We start from the raw sequence: 15,456 nt of genomic DNA, 5'->3' as shown, positions 1-15,456 counted from the left end.
AGATTTACAACATTTTGTAAACCAGGCAGAATCCTAAACCTCACCAGGGGAGGCATAAGGAGGCGCAACAAGGAGAGGTACTTTTATTTCTACGCGTTCTTTCCTCTTCCTACATGTGTTGCATTCTGCAGCATGATTAGAAAGAGGAAATGCCTTTAATGACTGTTTATGTGCAGGAAGTTGTCACTTCTGCACAACAACAATCATCCCCTCAGCGCAGGCACCCCTGCAAAATGATGCAAGGGTGTCTGCGCTGGCGCACTGCTGTGTTTGTGCGCAGGCGCAGGGGAGAAGGACACACAACAGCACAGGAGGAAGGCTTGCTGCGCTGCCGTGCGTCAACATATTGTAAATGTTGCCCACTATATTTTGTTTATCATTGTTTACTGTTCACTCGTCTTTTCCTGGTCAAATTGTCCAATGATTTACAGGTGTCTTATTGATCTTGTGCACGTTCAAGGCTAATTTAATTTAAAACATATTTGGTTTTATGAGTCCTACCAGTTATAAGTTCTTGAAAAATGTTTGGGATCGTTAAGAAGATTTGATTTTCTGTGTCAATATTCCCTTTTGAAGATTTTCTTGGGCAGCCTTTTGCCCTGTTGGGCTGATGGCGCTTATGGTCACAAACTTGAGGATGTAGAATTAGAAGTTCCTTTGCAACAAATAACAGTGAATGTAAGAATGAATTGAATGTTCATTTTCAATCTTGCTGTATGCTGTGTTTTCAATCACAGATTAGTCAGAAATTAAATGTTATCCTTCATCGGCTGTTAAAAGAGGGATGCTCTGGCTATATTACAGGGGTTTCAACAACTCTGGTTTCTTGGCCCATGATAAGGATTTTTAGCTGAAGAAGTTGCCAAACTGCTTAATTATTATGTTCTACATATATCTCTGTCTTTGAATGCTCCTTGATGTTATCTCTTATGTAGTAGTTTTATTATAACTATATCTACATGTTATTTATGCACTTTTTATCATAACAGCTTCTGCACTTCACTCCCTCTTTTTTTATTTATTGTTGTACAACTTTTCCTCACCTAGTTTGTCTTTATGGATATCGATCTATATCCTCAAATCCAATATATTATGAATAGACTTGTTTGAGTCTTTTATGTGATAACAATGCTTTATTTTATTTTAATTGAGAAAGCTGTATTTTATTGTCAGATTTTGGTGTTGTTCTTTACCAAAATAAACTTTTGAACTTAAAAAACAAACGAACAAAAACCAGAGCTTGGTCTTCTTCTACACTCTGGTGTTACACAAATGTGCAAATCTTTGAAGACACCAGCAGTAAGACCACTATAAATTGGATGTTTAAGTAATAAATTATCAATTGCTGTGAAGCTCTAACTGCTGAAAAACATTTTCCACAGAAATAATCTTTGTCCTATCAGAAACAAAACATTCTACAGCACGTTGTATTTATTTTCTGTGCATCCCCATTCTTCAAGAAATTTACATAAATAAAAGAGTCAGCAACGGCAGACCAAGGTTGAGCACTTGCATTCCAAAGTTAGAATTATCAGATTTGGGTGCAACTACTTCCAGCATCCGCCGCTGTTGGATGCTACAGAGTCCAAGAAAATTCACACAAAAGGAAGGTGCACTCAATTGAAGTACATCGAAGAAAACGGATATATTCCAAAACTCTTCTTTTTACTCTTGAAGCCATTAAAAACGTGTTTCATTCTTTATTGCCAAAGGGACTTCTTCAGGGCTAGAAGTCACTTGAGTTGGAGAATAATAGAACAACAGGTATACGGAGTCCAAATTATCCCAATATTGGATTATGTATAATATTCAAGTCGTGTGCATAAATGGCACATCAAGATATGAATCTTTAGTAAAAACGAGGTATGAATAATGCCTCCAAAATAAAGGTGCTGAAGCAGGTGGTGCAAAGTATAAATCCCGGCGCAGTATGCCGATGGTTTACATGTTAGTAATCAGTGTACTACGGACGCGATGGGCGGCATGATAACCAGCAATATCGGGATAATTTAGACTCCGCATACCTGTTGTTCTATTATTCTCCAACTCAAGTGACTTCTAGCCCTGAAGAAGTTCCTTTGGCAATAAGGAACGAAACACGTTGGCTGCTTGCCGTTTTTGAATGGTTTCAAGAATAAAAAGAAGAGTTTTGGAATATATCCGTTTTCTTTGATTTACTTCTATCGAGTGCACCTTCCTTTTGTGTGAATTGACCATTCTTCAAGAAACCCTGATACCGATTTGTATACAGAGATTGGCATTTAGGGCCAAATAAATGTACCAGGAGGACAAGAAGTGGAAGTCTGAGGCTTTATGGATGCATCTTCATTGGCTATAATTGAGCCTAAGTTTCTTAACGTTTGCTAATGATTCATAACTGTGCTGAACAGGAGTCACTCCCTTGTGAGGAGGAGCCTTTGTCAATTTCAGGCACCTAGAGCTGTTAGACATCTAGAAACTGGTTAATAATCTAGACAAGTGGGCAAAAGATGACCCGGAAGGTGACGAGAGACAGCAAGACTGGGAGTGCATGGGATCCTGGAAGAAGAAGGAATGGGGGGAGTCCATGGGATCCTGGAATAAGAAGGAATGGGGGAGTCCATGGGATTCTGGAATAAGAAGGAATGGGGGAAGTCCATGGAATCCTGGAAAAAGAAGGAATGGGAGGAGTCCATGGGATCATAGAATATGAAGGAATGGGGCAGAAGTCTTTGGAATCTGGAGTATGAAGAAATAGGGGAGTCCGTGGGAACCAGGAAGAAGAAGGAAGGGTGGAGTTCATGGGATCCTGGAAGAAGAAAAAATGGGGGGATTCCATGGGATCCTGGAAGAAGAAGGAAGGGGGAGTCAATGGGATCCTGAAAGAAGAGGGAATGGAGGGAGTTCATGGAACCCTGGCAGAAGAAGGGAGGGGGGAGCCAATGGTATTCTGAAAGAACAAGGAATAGGGAGAGTCCGCTGGATCCAGGAAGAAGAAGGAATAGAAGAAATGCATGTAATCCTGGAAGAAGAAGGAGGTTTGAGGGAGTTTATGGGATCCCGGAAAAAGAAGAAGGAATGGGGGTGGAGTCTACCTGGAATAAGAAGGAATGGGAGGAGTACATGGGATCATGGAGTATGAAGGAATGGGGGAGTACATGGGATCCTGGAGTATGAAGGAATGAGGGAGTCCAATGGAACCAGGAAGAAGAAGGAATAGGGAAGTCAATGGCATCCTTGAAGAAGAAGGAATGGGGGAGTCCATAAGATCCTGGAATAAGAAGGAATGGAAGGGAGTTCATGGGATCGTGGCAGAAGAAAGAATGGGGGAGTCCATTGGTTCCTGGAATACAAAAGAATGGGGGGAGTCAATGGGATCCTGGAAGAAGAAGAAGGTTTGAGGGAGTTTATGGGATCCTGGAAAAAGAAGAAGGAATGGGGGAAGGAGTCTATGGGATCCTGGAATAAGAAGGAATGGGAGGAGTTCATGTGATCCAGGAAGAAGAAAGAACTGGGAAGTCAGTGGGATACTGGAATAAGAAGGAATGGGTGGGAGTCCATGGGATCCTGGAATATGAAGGAATGGGGTGGGAGTCCATGGGATTCTGAAGTATACAGGAATGTGGGGAGTCCATGGGAACCAGAAAGAAGAAGGTATGGGGGAGTTTATGGGATCCAGAAAGAAGAAGGAAGGTTGGAGTTCATGGGATCCTGGAAGAAGAAGGAATGGGGGAGTCCTTGGGATTCTGAAAGAAGAGGGGAGGGAGGGAGTCCTTGGGATCCTGGAAGAACAAGGAATAGAAGGAATGCATGGAATCCTGGAAGAAGAAGGAAGGGGGAGTCCATGGGATCCTGGAAGGAGAAGGAATGAGGGAATCACAGGATCCTGGAATAAGAAGGAATGGGGAGTCCATAGGATCCTGAAAGAAGAAAGAAGGGGAAGTCCATGGGATCCTTGAATAAGAAGGAGTGGACGGGAGTTCATGGGATCCTGGAAGAATAAAGAAGGGGGCGAGTCAATGGGATCCTGGAATAAGAAGGAATAGGGGGAGACCATGGGATCCTGGAAAAAGAAGAAGGATTGTGGGAGTACATGGGATTCTGAAAGAAGAAGGAAGGGGGAAGTCCATCGGATCCTTGAATAAGAAAGAGTGGAAGGGAGTTCATGGGATCCTGGAATAATAAACAATGGGGGGAGTCCATGGGATCCTGGAATAAGAAGGAATAGGTGGAAGTCCATGGGATCCTGGAATAAGAAGGAATGGGAGGAGTCCATGAGATCCTAGGAGAAGAAATAATGGACGGGAGACCATGGGATACTGGAATAAGAAGGAATGGGTGTGAGTCCATGGGATCATGGAAGAAGAAGAAATGGGGGGACTCCATGGGATCCTGGAAGAAAAAAGAAAGGGGGAGTCCATGGGATCCAGAAAGAAGAAGGAAAGGGGGAGTCCATGGGATCCAGAAAGAATAAGGAAGTTGGGGAGTCTATGGAATCCAGGATTAAGAAGGAATGGGGGATTCCATGAGATCCTGGAAGAAGAAGGAAGTAGGGTGGTCTATGGTATCCAGGAATAAGAAGGGATGGAGGAGTCAATAGGATCCTGGAAGAAGAAGAAGAAGAAGAAGAAGAAGAAGAAGAAGAAGAAGAGAAGAAGAAGAAGAAGAAGAAGAAGAAGAAGAAGAAGAAGAAGAAGAAGAAGAAGAAGAAGAAGAAGAAGAAGAAGAAGAAGAAGAAGAAGAAGAAGAAGAAGAAGAAGAAGAAGAAGAAGAAGAAGAAGAAGAAGAAGAAAGGGGGGAGTCAATGGGATCCGGAAAGAAGAAGGAATGGAGGGAGTTCAAGGAATCCTGGCAGAAGGAAAGGGGGAGCCGATGGGATCCTGAAAGAAGAAGGAATAAGGACAGTGCATTGGATCCTGGAAGAAGATGGAATAGAAGGAGTGCATGGGATCCTGGAAGAAGAGGGAAAGGATGAGTCCATGGGATCCTGGAAGGAGAAAGAATGAGGGAGTCACAGGATCCTGGAATAAGAAGGAATGAGGTGAGTCCATGGGATCCTGTAATAAGGAGGAATGGGGGAGAATATGGGATCCCGGAAAAAGAAGGAATGGGGGAGTCCATTGGATCATGGAGTATGAAGGAATGGGGGGAGTTCATGGCATCCTGGAGTATGAAGGAATGGAAGGGAGTTCATGGGATCATGGAAGAAGAAAGAATGGAGGCAGCCATTGGATCCTGGAATAAGAAGGCATAGGGGGAGTCCATGAGATCCTGGAAGAAGAAAGAAGGGGGGGAGTCAATTAGATCCTGAAAGACGAAGGATTAGGGAAAGTCCATTGGATCCTGGAAGAAGAAGGAATAGAAGGATTGCATGAATCATGAAATATGTAGAAAGGGGACAGGAGTCCTTGGGAACCAGGAAGAAGAAGGTATGGGGATGTCCACGGGATCCAGAAAGAAGAAGAAGAAATGAGGCTGTCCATGGCATTCTGGAAGAAGAGGGAAGGAAGGGAGTCCTTGGGATCCTGGAAGAAGAAGGAATAGAAGGAGTGCATGGGATCCTGAAAGAAGAAGGAAGGGGGAGTCCTTGGGATCCTGGAAGGAGAAGGAATGGGGAAGTCCATGGGATCCTGGAAGGAGTAGGAATGAGGGGAGTCATTGTGATTCAGGAAAAAGAAGAAAGAATGTGGGAGTCTACGGAATCCTGGAATAAGAAGAAAGGAGGGAGTCAATGGGCATGTTACAGAGCAGGGAGTCCAAAGAATAGCCAAGAGGATGTAGGTCCAAACCTGAGTTTATAACTTCCCAAGAAAGCTAAAATGAGATTGTGTTCCATGTACCAGGAGAAGGGCATCCAAGGAATATTATGCTGTGCAGATCCACGCCAGATTTATGAATTCCATATCAGATACATTTACAATCAGCAAAACTAGATAGGACTCTCCTCCATAGCAAATGATTATGTCAAATATTTAGGATGGATATAGGCCACACATGCCTCCACTGGACACCCCCGGCATAGAGTGAAAATTAGGTTATCTCTTTACTGGGTCTATGGGGTTTAGAGGTTACAAGGAGGTCAATTATTTATGAAACAGACACTTCCGAAAAAGGGTGTGTTTCTTGTGGCGACATCTATTCCAGTTGCCCTTCATATGAGGCAGAAATAGATTCTTCAGTTGTTCTATATTTCAGAAGAAATGATGGGCCTCGTTTATGGAGATTTGGCATAGGGCAGTCACCGTGCTTCGCTGCCCGACGTCAAAGTGAAAGGGCAGGAACACATCATATTTATCCAATATGGTGCATTCCTGTCCTTTCCCCCTGCGCTGTTGCCGTTTCTGGAGACTAGCGCCAAGGCAGGCACCCTTGAACCATGGCGCAAGGGCGCCAGTGATGTCTGCAGGATGGGTTTTGTGCAGGAAGGGGCACTTTCCTGCACAAAAAGAATCCTAAGAGACATTTTCCTCTTTCTCGCTACGCTCCAGAAAGCAGTACACATGGAAAGAGGAAAAAACTAGGAGAAATACAGTTATTTCTCCTCGTTGTTCCTCCCCTGGGTAGGCGTAAGCATTTAGCACATGCCCAGGCTTACGTGATTGGGGCAGCGTGAAAATCCATGGGTGCCGCATAGGAAAGCCCACGGCAAAGCCCACGGAAACCCTCTTTGATGCAGAGTAAGGCAACGCAACAGCTCGCACTGCGTAGTCTTGCTCCTTATCTATCAGGCCATAGAAAGCCACGCAGGGTGGCTTTGCGTCACCTCATAGATATGGTTGAGAGGCCTGCACCATCGGAGCTTCAAAAATAGTAACATTCCGACAGCGCAAGGGGTTCGTAAATACGCCCCTGTGTCCATTGAATCTCCAGATCCATCCCAGATTTATGACTTCAGGTGAACTGAGATTGTGTCCATTACACCAAAGAGACTTCACATCAACAGTCGGGGTGCCCTTTAATACATCTGTTGCACACAGGAGTTTATCATCGCTTCACTCTGCATTTGTTGAAGGCATTGTATAGGCTTTTACAAAAACTCATAGAATGCAAATTCCATTTCTAACATAAATAATATCTTTCTTTTGAGATGCTTCTGATGAAACGCACAGCACTCACTGCCTTTGCTTTCGCACTCGTGGGGGGCTCCTGCACTCCTGTGGGTTTTGGGGTCACATTAGTTTCCTGTCTGGAGTATGTAAATCTCTCCTGTTTAATATTTGAAGCTGCCTTTGCCCTGGGAGTCTGACATCTGGTCCAGCTCTGCTCAGGGGGCTCTCCTGGGACCCCCAAAACCACAGTGTGACTCACTGCAACAGAAGGCTCTGAAACCCTAGCAGTGATGCACCGACAGCAAACACACTGCACACCTCCCATAATGCAACTAAAACACCTGTAAGGTTCGGCGCACAGATGTGCAGGCTCAGGTTATCTTAAGTGAAACTGGGCAAAGCATTCTTTTTTGTTTCAGGAAGTGTTGGGGTTTGACTTCTCTCGAGAAATTCTCCTGCCTTTGCTAGATAGTTCTGAAAATATTAAATATTTCTACTGAAAAATAATTTAAACTTGCCTTAAAGGATGCATCACTTATCTTGTGAGGCAGAAGATCCTTAGAGCCTCCATCTGAAAGTTTATTCTCTGGTAAAACCTGTTTTTGAGTTTCCTCCTACAAAATGTGTATAAAACAGCTCAAAATGTTCATGAAATTTAAAATAAATGTGAATTTTGTAAGCAGAATTTCCTGCAGTTTGTAGGAGCACCGTTTTGTAGTTTCATACATTCCTAGTTCCAGCATCATCCGAACTGACCCAGGGCGGACCTTTCTGATTTAGAGAAGGAGGGACTTCAAGCTCCAGGGGACCCCTCCGGCACTAGAGCTACTGACTGAGTGAGGTGGAGGGTGGAGGGGCCCAAGCTCCAGGGACCCCTCTGGCATTATACACGGGTCCCTGGCCCTAGAGCTCCTGACTGAGTGTAGGGAGGGGAGGGTAGCCCTGAGCTCCAAGGGCCCCTCTGGCATTATACACGGGCCCCTGGCCTGCGAGCTCCTGACTGGGTCTGGGTGAGGGTAGAGGGGTCCGAGCTCCAGGGGCCTTTTCAGCATTATACACTTCCCCTGGCCCGAGAGATCCTGACTGGGTCCAGGTGAGGGTAGAGGGGCCCGAACTCCAGGGGCCTCTCCGGCACTATACACGGCCCCCTGGCATGAGAGCTCCTGAATGGGTCCGAAGGAGGTTAGAGGGACCCGAGCTCCAGGTGCCCCTCCAGCACTATACACGGGCCTCTGGCCTGAGAGCTTCTGACTGGGTCTGGGTGAGGGTAGAGGGGCCCAAGCTCTAGGGGCCCCTTTGGCACTATACACTGCCCTTGGCCCGAGAGCTCCTGACTGGGTCCGGGTGAGGGTAGAGGGGTCCAAGCTCCAGGGGCCTCTCCGGCTCTTTACATGGGCCCCTGGCCCTAGAGCTGCTGCCTGGGTCCGGGTGTTGGGGGGAGGGTGCCTTCCATGTACCTTTCCACCTGCCACCAAGCATGCAGTTCAGCCTCCTCCTGTAGGCCCAAGCTACAAGAGACCAGGAGCACAAGCTGCCAGCCCCTTCAGAATGATACATTTCCAACCTTCACACAGACGTTTTGGTTGCTGAAAACAGCTGAACACTCCAAGTGAAAGACCAGAGAAATGAGGCATTAGTGAGGGAATTGGGCCTTAAATGGCCATTTCCCCCATTAAGTCCTCAATTCTCAGTGGACCCTGAGGGTCTGTTTCTGGATGGGTTTTATCTCTGGCCACTTGTAATGAGGGCCTAATGAGGGAGAAGTGTGTGTGGGGGGTGCTGGGGTGGGGTGGAAACAGCACAACTTCTCATGTCAGACCTCAGCTTGATCCCCCTTCAGTGCTGGTGACCTGGGGTGGCTCCGCCTCTGGGCCGTGCGGTCACCCCTCCTTTTAACAGTTGGGGCCAGGTCACTCGATTTCTTTGTCTAGCTCCACCAAGTGAGACTGGGCTGTGTGGGGCAGGGAACAAACACAAGGACCCCAAAGTGACAAAACTCCCGGCACATGAGGGCTATTGATTCTTTGTTTTTTAAACAAACACTTTTTGACAAGGAAGCGGAGGTCAGAGCCTGTGCTGACCTAGTGAGATGGCGGGATGGTCACCCGCTCAACTCCAAATGAACCTGCAACTCTTGGGGTGAAGAAAAAACACTTCTGCTGATAAGTATTGAGATGAAAACCCAAAACATACAGTATATATTAAATTACAAATTCTCGGCAGAACTTCTAAATGAAACAACGGCTTTCACCTTGAGGTGCAACCATCACTTTGAGTAACTCCTAAGTGACAATATGGCGTTGTTAACCAGTGTGGGCACCTCCCCGTTTCTGCACACGAGGACAATTCTGCCGCTCTCGGCCTTTCATCGATCCTTCTCACGACCCCGTGTAGGCTACCCTTAGAACCTCATATTGCTGTCGGCATGTCCTGCTCCACCATATAAAACGAAGGCAAAACGGTGAATACAAACGTAGAAGTTCTCCCCTTCTATCTTACAGTCGTTCCATGTAGTCTCTGAACTCCCGCGACTCGCCGAGGTCCATGTCTTGACAAACCCACTTAATGTTATCATCATTGCCAAAGACGATGGAGTTAGTGTACGGCCCGCCGTCCTCTGGCAAAACTGTTGTAAATGTTGTGAACTTTACCCTCTTCCTTTTGGATCCTGAGGGGTTCAAGGGCTCAGTATGCTCCTTCTCGTAGGCATAATCCGACGACCGCAGCATCTGATTATGGAGGTTCTTCTGAGATCCTCCGTTAAGAAGGAAGTTGTTCTCTTCAAACTGCAGTCCCCGGTCGATCATGGTGGTGCACTCCTCAGCCGGCAGCGACAGGTCGGCAGCATTGTCCAAGAGCTCCGCCTCATTCCCCAGCCACACCCAGTCATGAGAGTGGGGGATGGTCCCATGCTCGGGTGCAGGGAACCGTTTGTGTCTGTATTTCCATGTGAAGGCAACACAGTTAATTAAGAAGACTAAGATTGCAAGGCAGAAAACGCACAGCAGGGCGTACATGCCAATCTCCAAGTCTGTCAGGGGCCGGGAGGTCAGCAAAAGGTCACTCCCATTCGCTGGTACTGCTAAGTCTATTTTTGTTGGGAAGCTTAGGACACTGGGAGGGAGAGTTTGCAGCTGACCATCATCGTTGGCTTTTTTTAGGTCTACCCTATCAACGGGAGAGTTAGACTGTGTGCTTTTGTTGCCACCTTCCTCAGAATTAAAAGATATTCCATATTTAATTGGATCCAGACCCCCATCCTCTCGCTCTGGTGCCCTCTCAAAAGAATTACTATTGTGGCTTTTCACGTCCTGGTCTACAGCACCGACATCATGAGTACCTCCTTTGTGGTCTGGTTGTTTCGGGATGAACTTGACTTTGATACTCCCAGTCCCAGTGGCCAGGCTGCCCTTCCTCTTGTTCTTCTGGCAAGCCTCGCTAATCCCTAGCTCCAGTTTGACCAGAGGCCCCTGGCCTTCGCCCTCTGCAACCACAAGTGGCCATTCTTCTTCGGCTTGATGGATGGAGACCACCATCTCGTCCAATGAGGAAGCGACAAAGGCAAAGTCTTTGGATTCATAAATATCCATTGGAGTAACGGAACCATCGCTGAACTGGATCCAGGCACTGACGGCTGCTTCCTAGGGGAGAAACAGAAACAAGAGTAGGGTAACATTCTGCTTTCATGTTCAGATGTCTACACGCTTTGCTAATCATTATTCTATGCTTCTATACAGCTACAGACAAGTGGATTCCACCCTCAGACAGAGCAGTAGGACCGGGCATTGTCACTCTCACCCCGCTGTGGCGACGTGCACTCCCCACACCTGCACGACTTCACACACCTGTCCGCTCACTGAGGTGGCACCAGTGAACTGGATTCACCGTCTCACATTGCTTTGGTCTTAGACAGCTGTGATGAGTTCCATACAATACTTTTACACCACTGCATGAGAAAGTATATTCCTTAATTCTGTTGCTGGCATTCAGGCTCACAGCCTCTGTCTGCTTTGTACATCTTTTAAAAACTAAAGCATGAATTTGTATACCCCGCCTCCTCACTAAAGATCACACCTAACTCCTCTCAATAGAAACAGGAGGAAAAGTGTGGCATGCTGTTCTTAAGAGTGAAAGACCTCAATAACCAAACATACCCAAAATCTTGCTAACCCCGGGATCCTGAGCACCGTGCTGCCTAGTGTAAAGTGCTACAACATCTTGTACGTGGCAGTGAGTGCTATATAAATGCAAATGCAAGTACAATGCAAATACAACATATAACTCTTTCTAATAGTAAAATCATGACACTCAGTGGTTGGGTTGTTGACTGTAGTTCATACAGGCTGCATAATGTTATGTTATGTCGATGTGCATGGCACAGCTTAACACCCATGAGGTTATCCAGGCACTGAAGCGGGTGGCTTTCCTAGTTGAACAGCCAGATCTTCAGTTTCTTGCAGAAGTTGAGAATTGAAGGAGGTATCCTGATGTGTTGAGGAAGTACATTCCAGTTCCTGGCGGCAATGAAGGAGAAGACATGCCCTCCTGGCTTGCTTCTGCGGATGCGGGGGACACGTGCGCGGGTGAGAGAGGTGGAGCATAGCTGTCTGGAAGGCTGGTGGAGTTGAAGTCGGTTGTTGAAATATGCTGGTCCAGTGTTGTAGAGGGCTTCGTAGGCGTGGATGAGCAGCTTGTAACTGCAAAGTTTCTGGTTTTAAAAGCCAGTGAGGGAGGGAGAGATGTAGATCTTCTGGGGACACCTAGGATGAGTCTGGTGGAGGTGTTTTGGATGGTCTGGAGTCTTTGCGTGTGCTGGTTGGAGATACGAAGTAGAGCACGTTGAAGTAGTTGAGTCTCCTGGTTATGAGGACCTGGGTGACCGTGCGTCTTGTGTGCATGGGGAGCTAGTTGAAAATGTTGCTTATCTTTTTGTGGATGAGGTAGCAGGATGCTGTTTGTTCATTGTGAGTTTGTCATCTAGGATGATGCTGAGTTTTCTGGAGGGGTCTAGGGAGGTGGGTGTAGGACCCAGGTCAGGTGGCCACCGTTAGGAGTGCTAAGGGGTGCTCTTACTTCCGAAGATCAGGATCTCAGTTTTGTCGGTGTTGAGTTGGAGGCAGTTCTTTCCCATACCGTTGGCCACATTGGATGTGCAGGAGGTGAAATTGGTCCAGGTGGTGTTGTTCGTGTCAGTGAGGGCGAGGTTGAACTGAGTGCTGCTGGCCTAAGAGACAATCTTGATGGCGCGGGCTGTTATGATGTGGGCGAGAGGGGCCATGTAAACGTTGAACAGGGTTGCGCTGAGGGAGGAGCCCTGGGGGACTCCGCAGGTGAGCTTCTTGTGCTTGGAGGTGTAAGGGGAGAGTCCGACTCATTGAGTTCAGTTGGAGAGGAAGGAGGCGATCCATCTCAGGGCGGGCCCTCGAATTCCTGAGTCCTGGAGTCTGGCCATCAGGGAGCCATGGGAGACGGTGTTAAAGTCCGCCGAGAGATCTGTTTATGTAATTCATTTTTACTTTTTGACACTCTTACATTCACATGAGACATCACTGCTAAGAGTCATGACCATCACCCTGAACTGTGCCAGTCCAAAGCAAATAAACCAGCGGTCACCAACTAACCAGGTCTGGAATAACTGAAGAGAGATGCCAGATGCCACTGGCCAATGGAGGATCTTAAGATCGTCCCCCACTGCGAGTCCCGACAAGCTGCATACTGTGACCGCTACTGACATCTTACAGTGGCAATCAGATACGGGATGATGGTAGCCAAGTCCATCCCAGCAGATCGCGCCATCATTTCTCCCTTTAACTTAAATCTCCTCAGGACCATGAACTTTAAACAAAATATCTCAGCACGGAGCACCCGGAGCAATGACTCGTCAAGTGAAATATGGACATAATTAATGCCATAAAGGGACTTGCAACTGCTCAAAGCTGCCACCTTACTGAAAACCATAAACTGAGTGCCTGTCTCTCACTTCTTCAACTGTTAAGGGCTGCGTCCCAGTTCACCATAACCGCACCTCAGTGGTCATCACGCACAACATGGACACACTTCCCTCATAGGATCGAAACAAAGACAACATCCTTCCAACCACACACCTCATACGGTGTAGAGTGCTACCCACGTAGCGCGTCATCAACCCTGAAGGGGGCAGTAAATGCTACCCACGTAGCACGTCAGCACCCCTCATAGAGGCAGTAAGTGCTACCCACGTAGCACGTCATCGCCCCTCACGGGGGCAGCAAATGTTACCCACGTACCACGTCAGCGCCCCTCACGGGGGCAGTAAATGCTACCCACGTAGTGTGTCAGCGCCCATCATAGAGGCAGTAAGTGCTCTATAATGTTCGGAGAGATCGTGATCTGGTAAAAAGGATGCTAGTCTTCAGATCCCCAAATGGAAGTTTCTGCTATTTTGAAATATAAAATATAAACGTACATTTCAAAGAACAAACTAGTTTTATGAGATCTGCATTTGGAAAATACCTTAGACCAAAAGCGAATGCATTTTTACTTCATTTGGGTTAGTGCAAGTGTAAAAGTGCGGCTTCGCCTTGAATGAAGGTATCTACATGCTAAAGATCCATTCTGGGAAGGGCTTGTCCATGTACATTTAACAATGAAATTGCAAGAATCCAATTTTAAAAGCAGTAGAAGGTTGTAATGGGGATCAATCCACCAATCTAGGGTGGGGCAAGCCGTGTTTCCTTCAGGCTCCGCTGAGGGTGGAGAAGCAGCGGGCGGCTCATTATGACTGTGTCCGAGAGGCTTCTTGAAGACCCTTCTAAGGTGAAGAAACGAAGAACAGGGATGCCCTGTGAGGGTGCTGTTCCAAATTCATGGAGCCCAGTTTAATGTTTTTAGTCAGATGATACTGGGGCATTGCCTATGTGTGGGTGTTTGGCCCCTCCCCCATTTCCTGGGTGCACCACCCGTCGAGTCCACTGAGGAGCAACCACGGCAGGGTAGGAGCACTCTGGCCAAGGAAGGACGTTGCCCCTTCTTGGATGACTTGGATTTAGAAATGGGGAGAGGGTCAGTAGATGTCAGTCACTGGGGTATGGGGTAGACTGTCTATTTGACTAAGAAAACTGCCACCAAGAGGGCTTTCACCATGAAGGGAGACCAGGGTGGTCCGGCCCTGAGAAGGAAAGGCAAGCTCTCTGGGTATACCAACACCAGTCTTGTTTGAACTTTGATTAGTAGCACAGTGGAGCTGGCCTCAGTGGTGGTCTCTGGGATAAAATATCAAGAGGTGAAAGTGAATAAAGGGAATCTGCAGGTTTCGAAAGAGAAAAACTGAAGACTGCAAGACCTTCAAAAAACAACACACGCTTTTCGTCCTTAAACCCACTCACTCCTATGTGACTTCAGGGAACTGGATTCACCATTACATGGCTGTGTAAAGTACCACTTACACATGGCTGCACTGGACTGCTACTTCCACCCTATCATGAACTACACATGCTCCCCTGCATTAGAGCTGCAGTCGACTGCAATCCCCACTCTCAAACAGTACAAAACGTACACTCCCTCGCACAGTGCAAGAAGAACATTATCCCCCTTGAGAACTGCAGTGAAATGCATTCCTCTCTCTTACACAGTGCCTGAAGTACACTGTCCCGCAGAGCTGCAGTGAACTGTATTCCCCACTCTTACACAGTGTAAGAAGTACACTGACCCCCGGAGGTGCGCAGTGAAATGCATTCCTCTCTCCTACACAGTGCAAGACACACACTGTCCCCCAGAGATGCAGTGCACTGCATTCCTCACTCTTACACAGTGCCAGAAGTACACTGACCCCCGGAGGTGCAGTGAACTTCACTCCCCTCTCTTACGCAGTGCCGGAAGTACACTGTCCCCCAGAGCTGCAATGAACTGTATTCCCCACGCTTACACAGTGCCAGAAGTACACTGACCCCCAGAGGTGCGCAGTGAACTGCGTTCCTCACTCTTACACAGAGAGGGGAGAGGAGCTGGGCTAACGGCTAGGGTGCTCAACCTTGGACCTGGGGAACTGGGTTCGAGTCTCGGTAATGACGCTGAACATCCTGTGATTCTGGGCAAATCACTTCATCTCCCCGTGCCTAACAAAAAATAAATGTGTCCTCATGTAACATAACTGGTGCTATGTAAAGCACTTTGATACCTGATTGGATTCGGGTCAAGTTCGTGCTATATAAAACTCTGCAAAAAAGTAAATAGGACACTGACCCCCAGAGGTGCAGTGAACTGTATTCCTCAGTCTTACACAGTGCCATAAGTACACTGTCCCCCCAGAGCTGCGGTGATCTGTGTTCCTCACTCCTACAGAGTGTAAGAGCTACACTGACCCCCTGAGGTGCAGTGAACTGCGTTCCTCACTCTTACACAGTGTAAGAAGTACACTGACCCCCCAGAGCTGCAGTGAACTTCACTCCCC

At 47.2% G+C, this 15,456-nt stretch overlaps 1 protein-coding gene across 1 annotated transcript in view; it reads right to left on the bottom strand.

Moving 5' to 3' along the window:
- Positions 1 to 6,820: 6,820 nt before the first annotated feature.
- TMEM132B (transmembrane protein 132B) overlaps positions 6,821 to 15,456 on the bottom strand; it is a 900,530-nt gene continuing 891,894 nt past the window's right edge. Inside the window, exon 9 of the mRNA XM_085633641.1 lies at positions 6,821 to 10,669. Coding sequence (XP_085489767.1) covers positions 9,524 to 10,669 — 1,146 coding nt within the window. The 3' untranslated portion in view covers positions 6,821 to 9,523. The remainder of the gene's footprint in view (positions 10,670 to 15,456) is intronic.

Source organism: Triturus cristatus, chromosome 11 (assembly GCF_964204655.1).
Source record: "Triturus cristatus chromosome 11, aTriCri1.1, whole genome shotgun sequence".
Lineage (NCBI taxonomy): Eukaryota > Metazoa > Chordata > Amphibia > Caudata > Salamandridae > Triturus > Triturus cristatus.
Note: the sequence above shows the minus strand (reverse complement) of the source record. Positions and strands in the feature narration are given on the sequence as shown.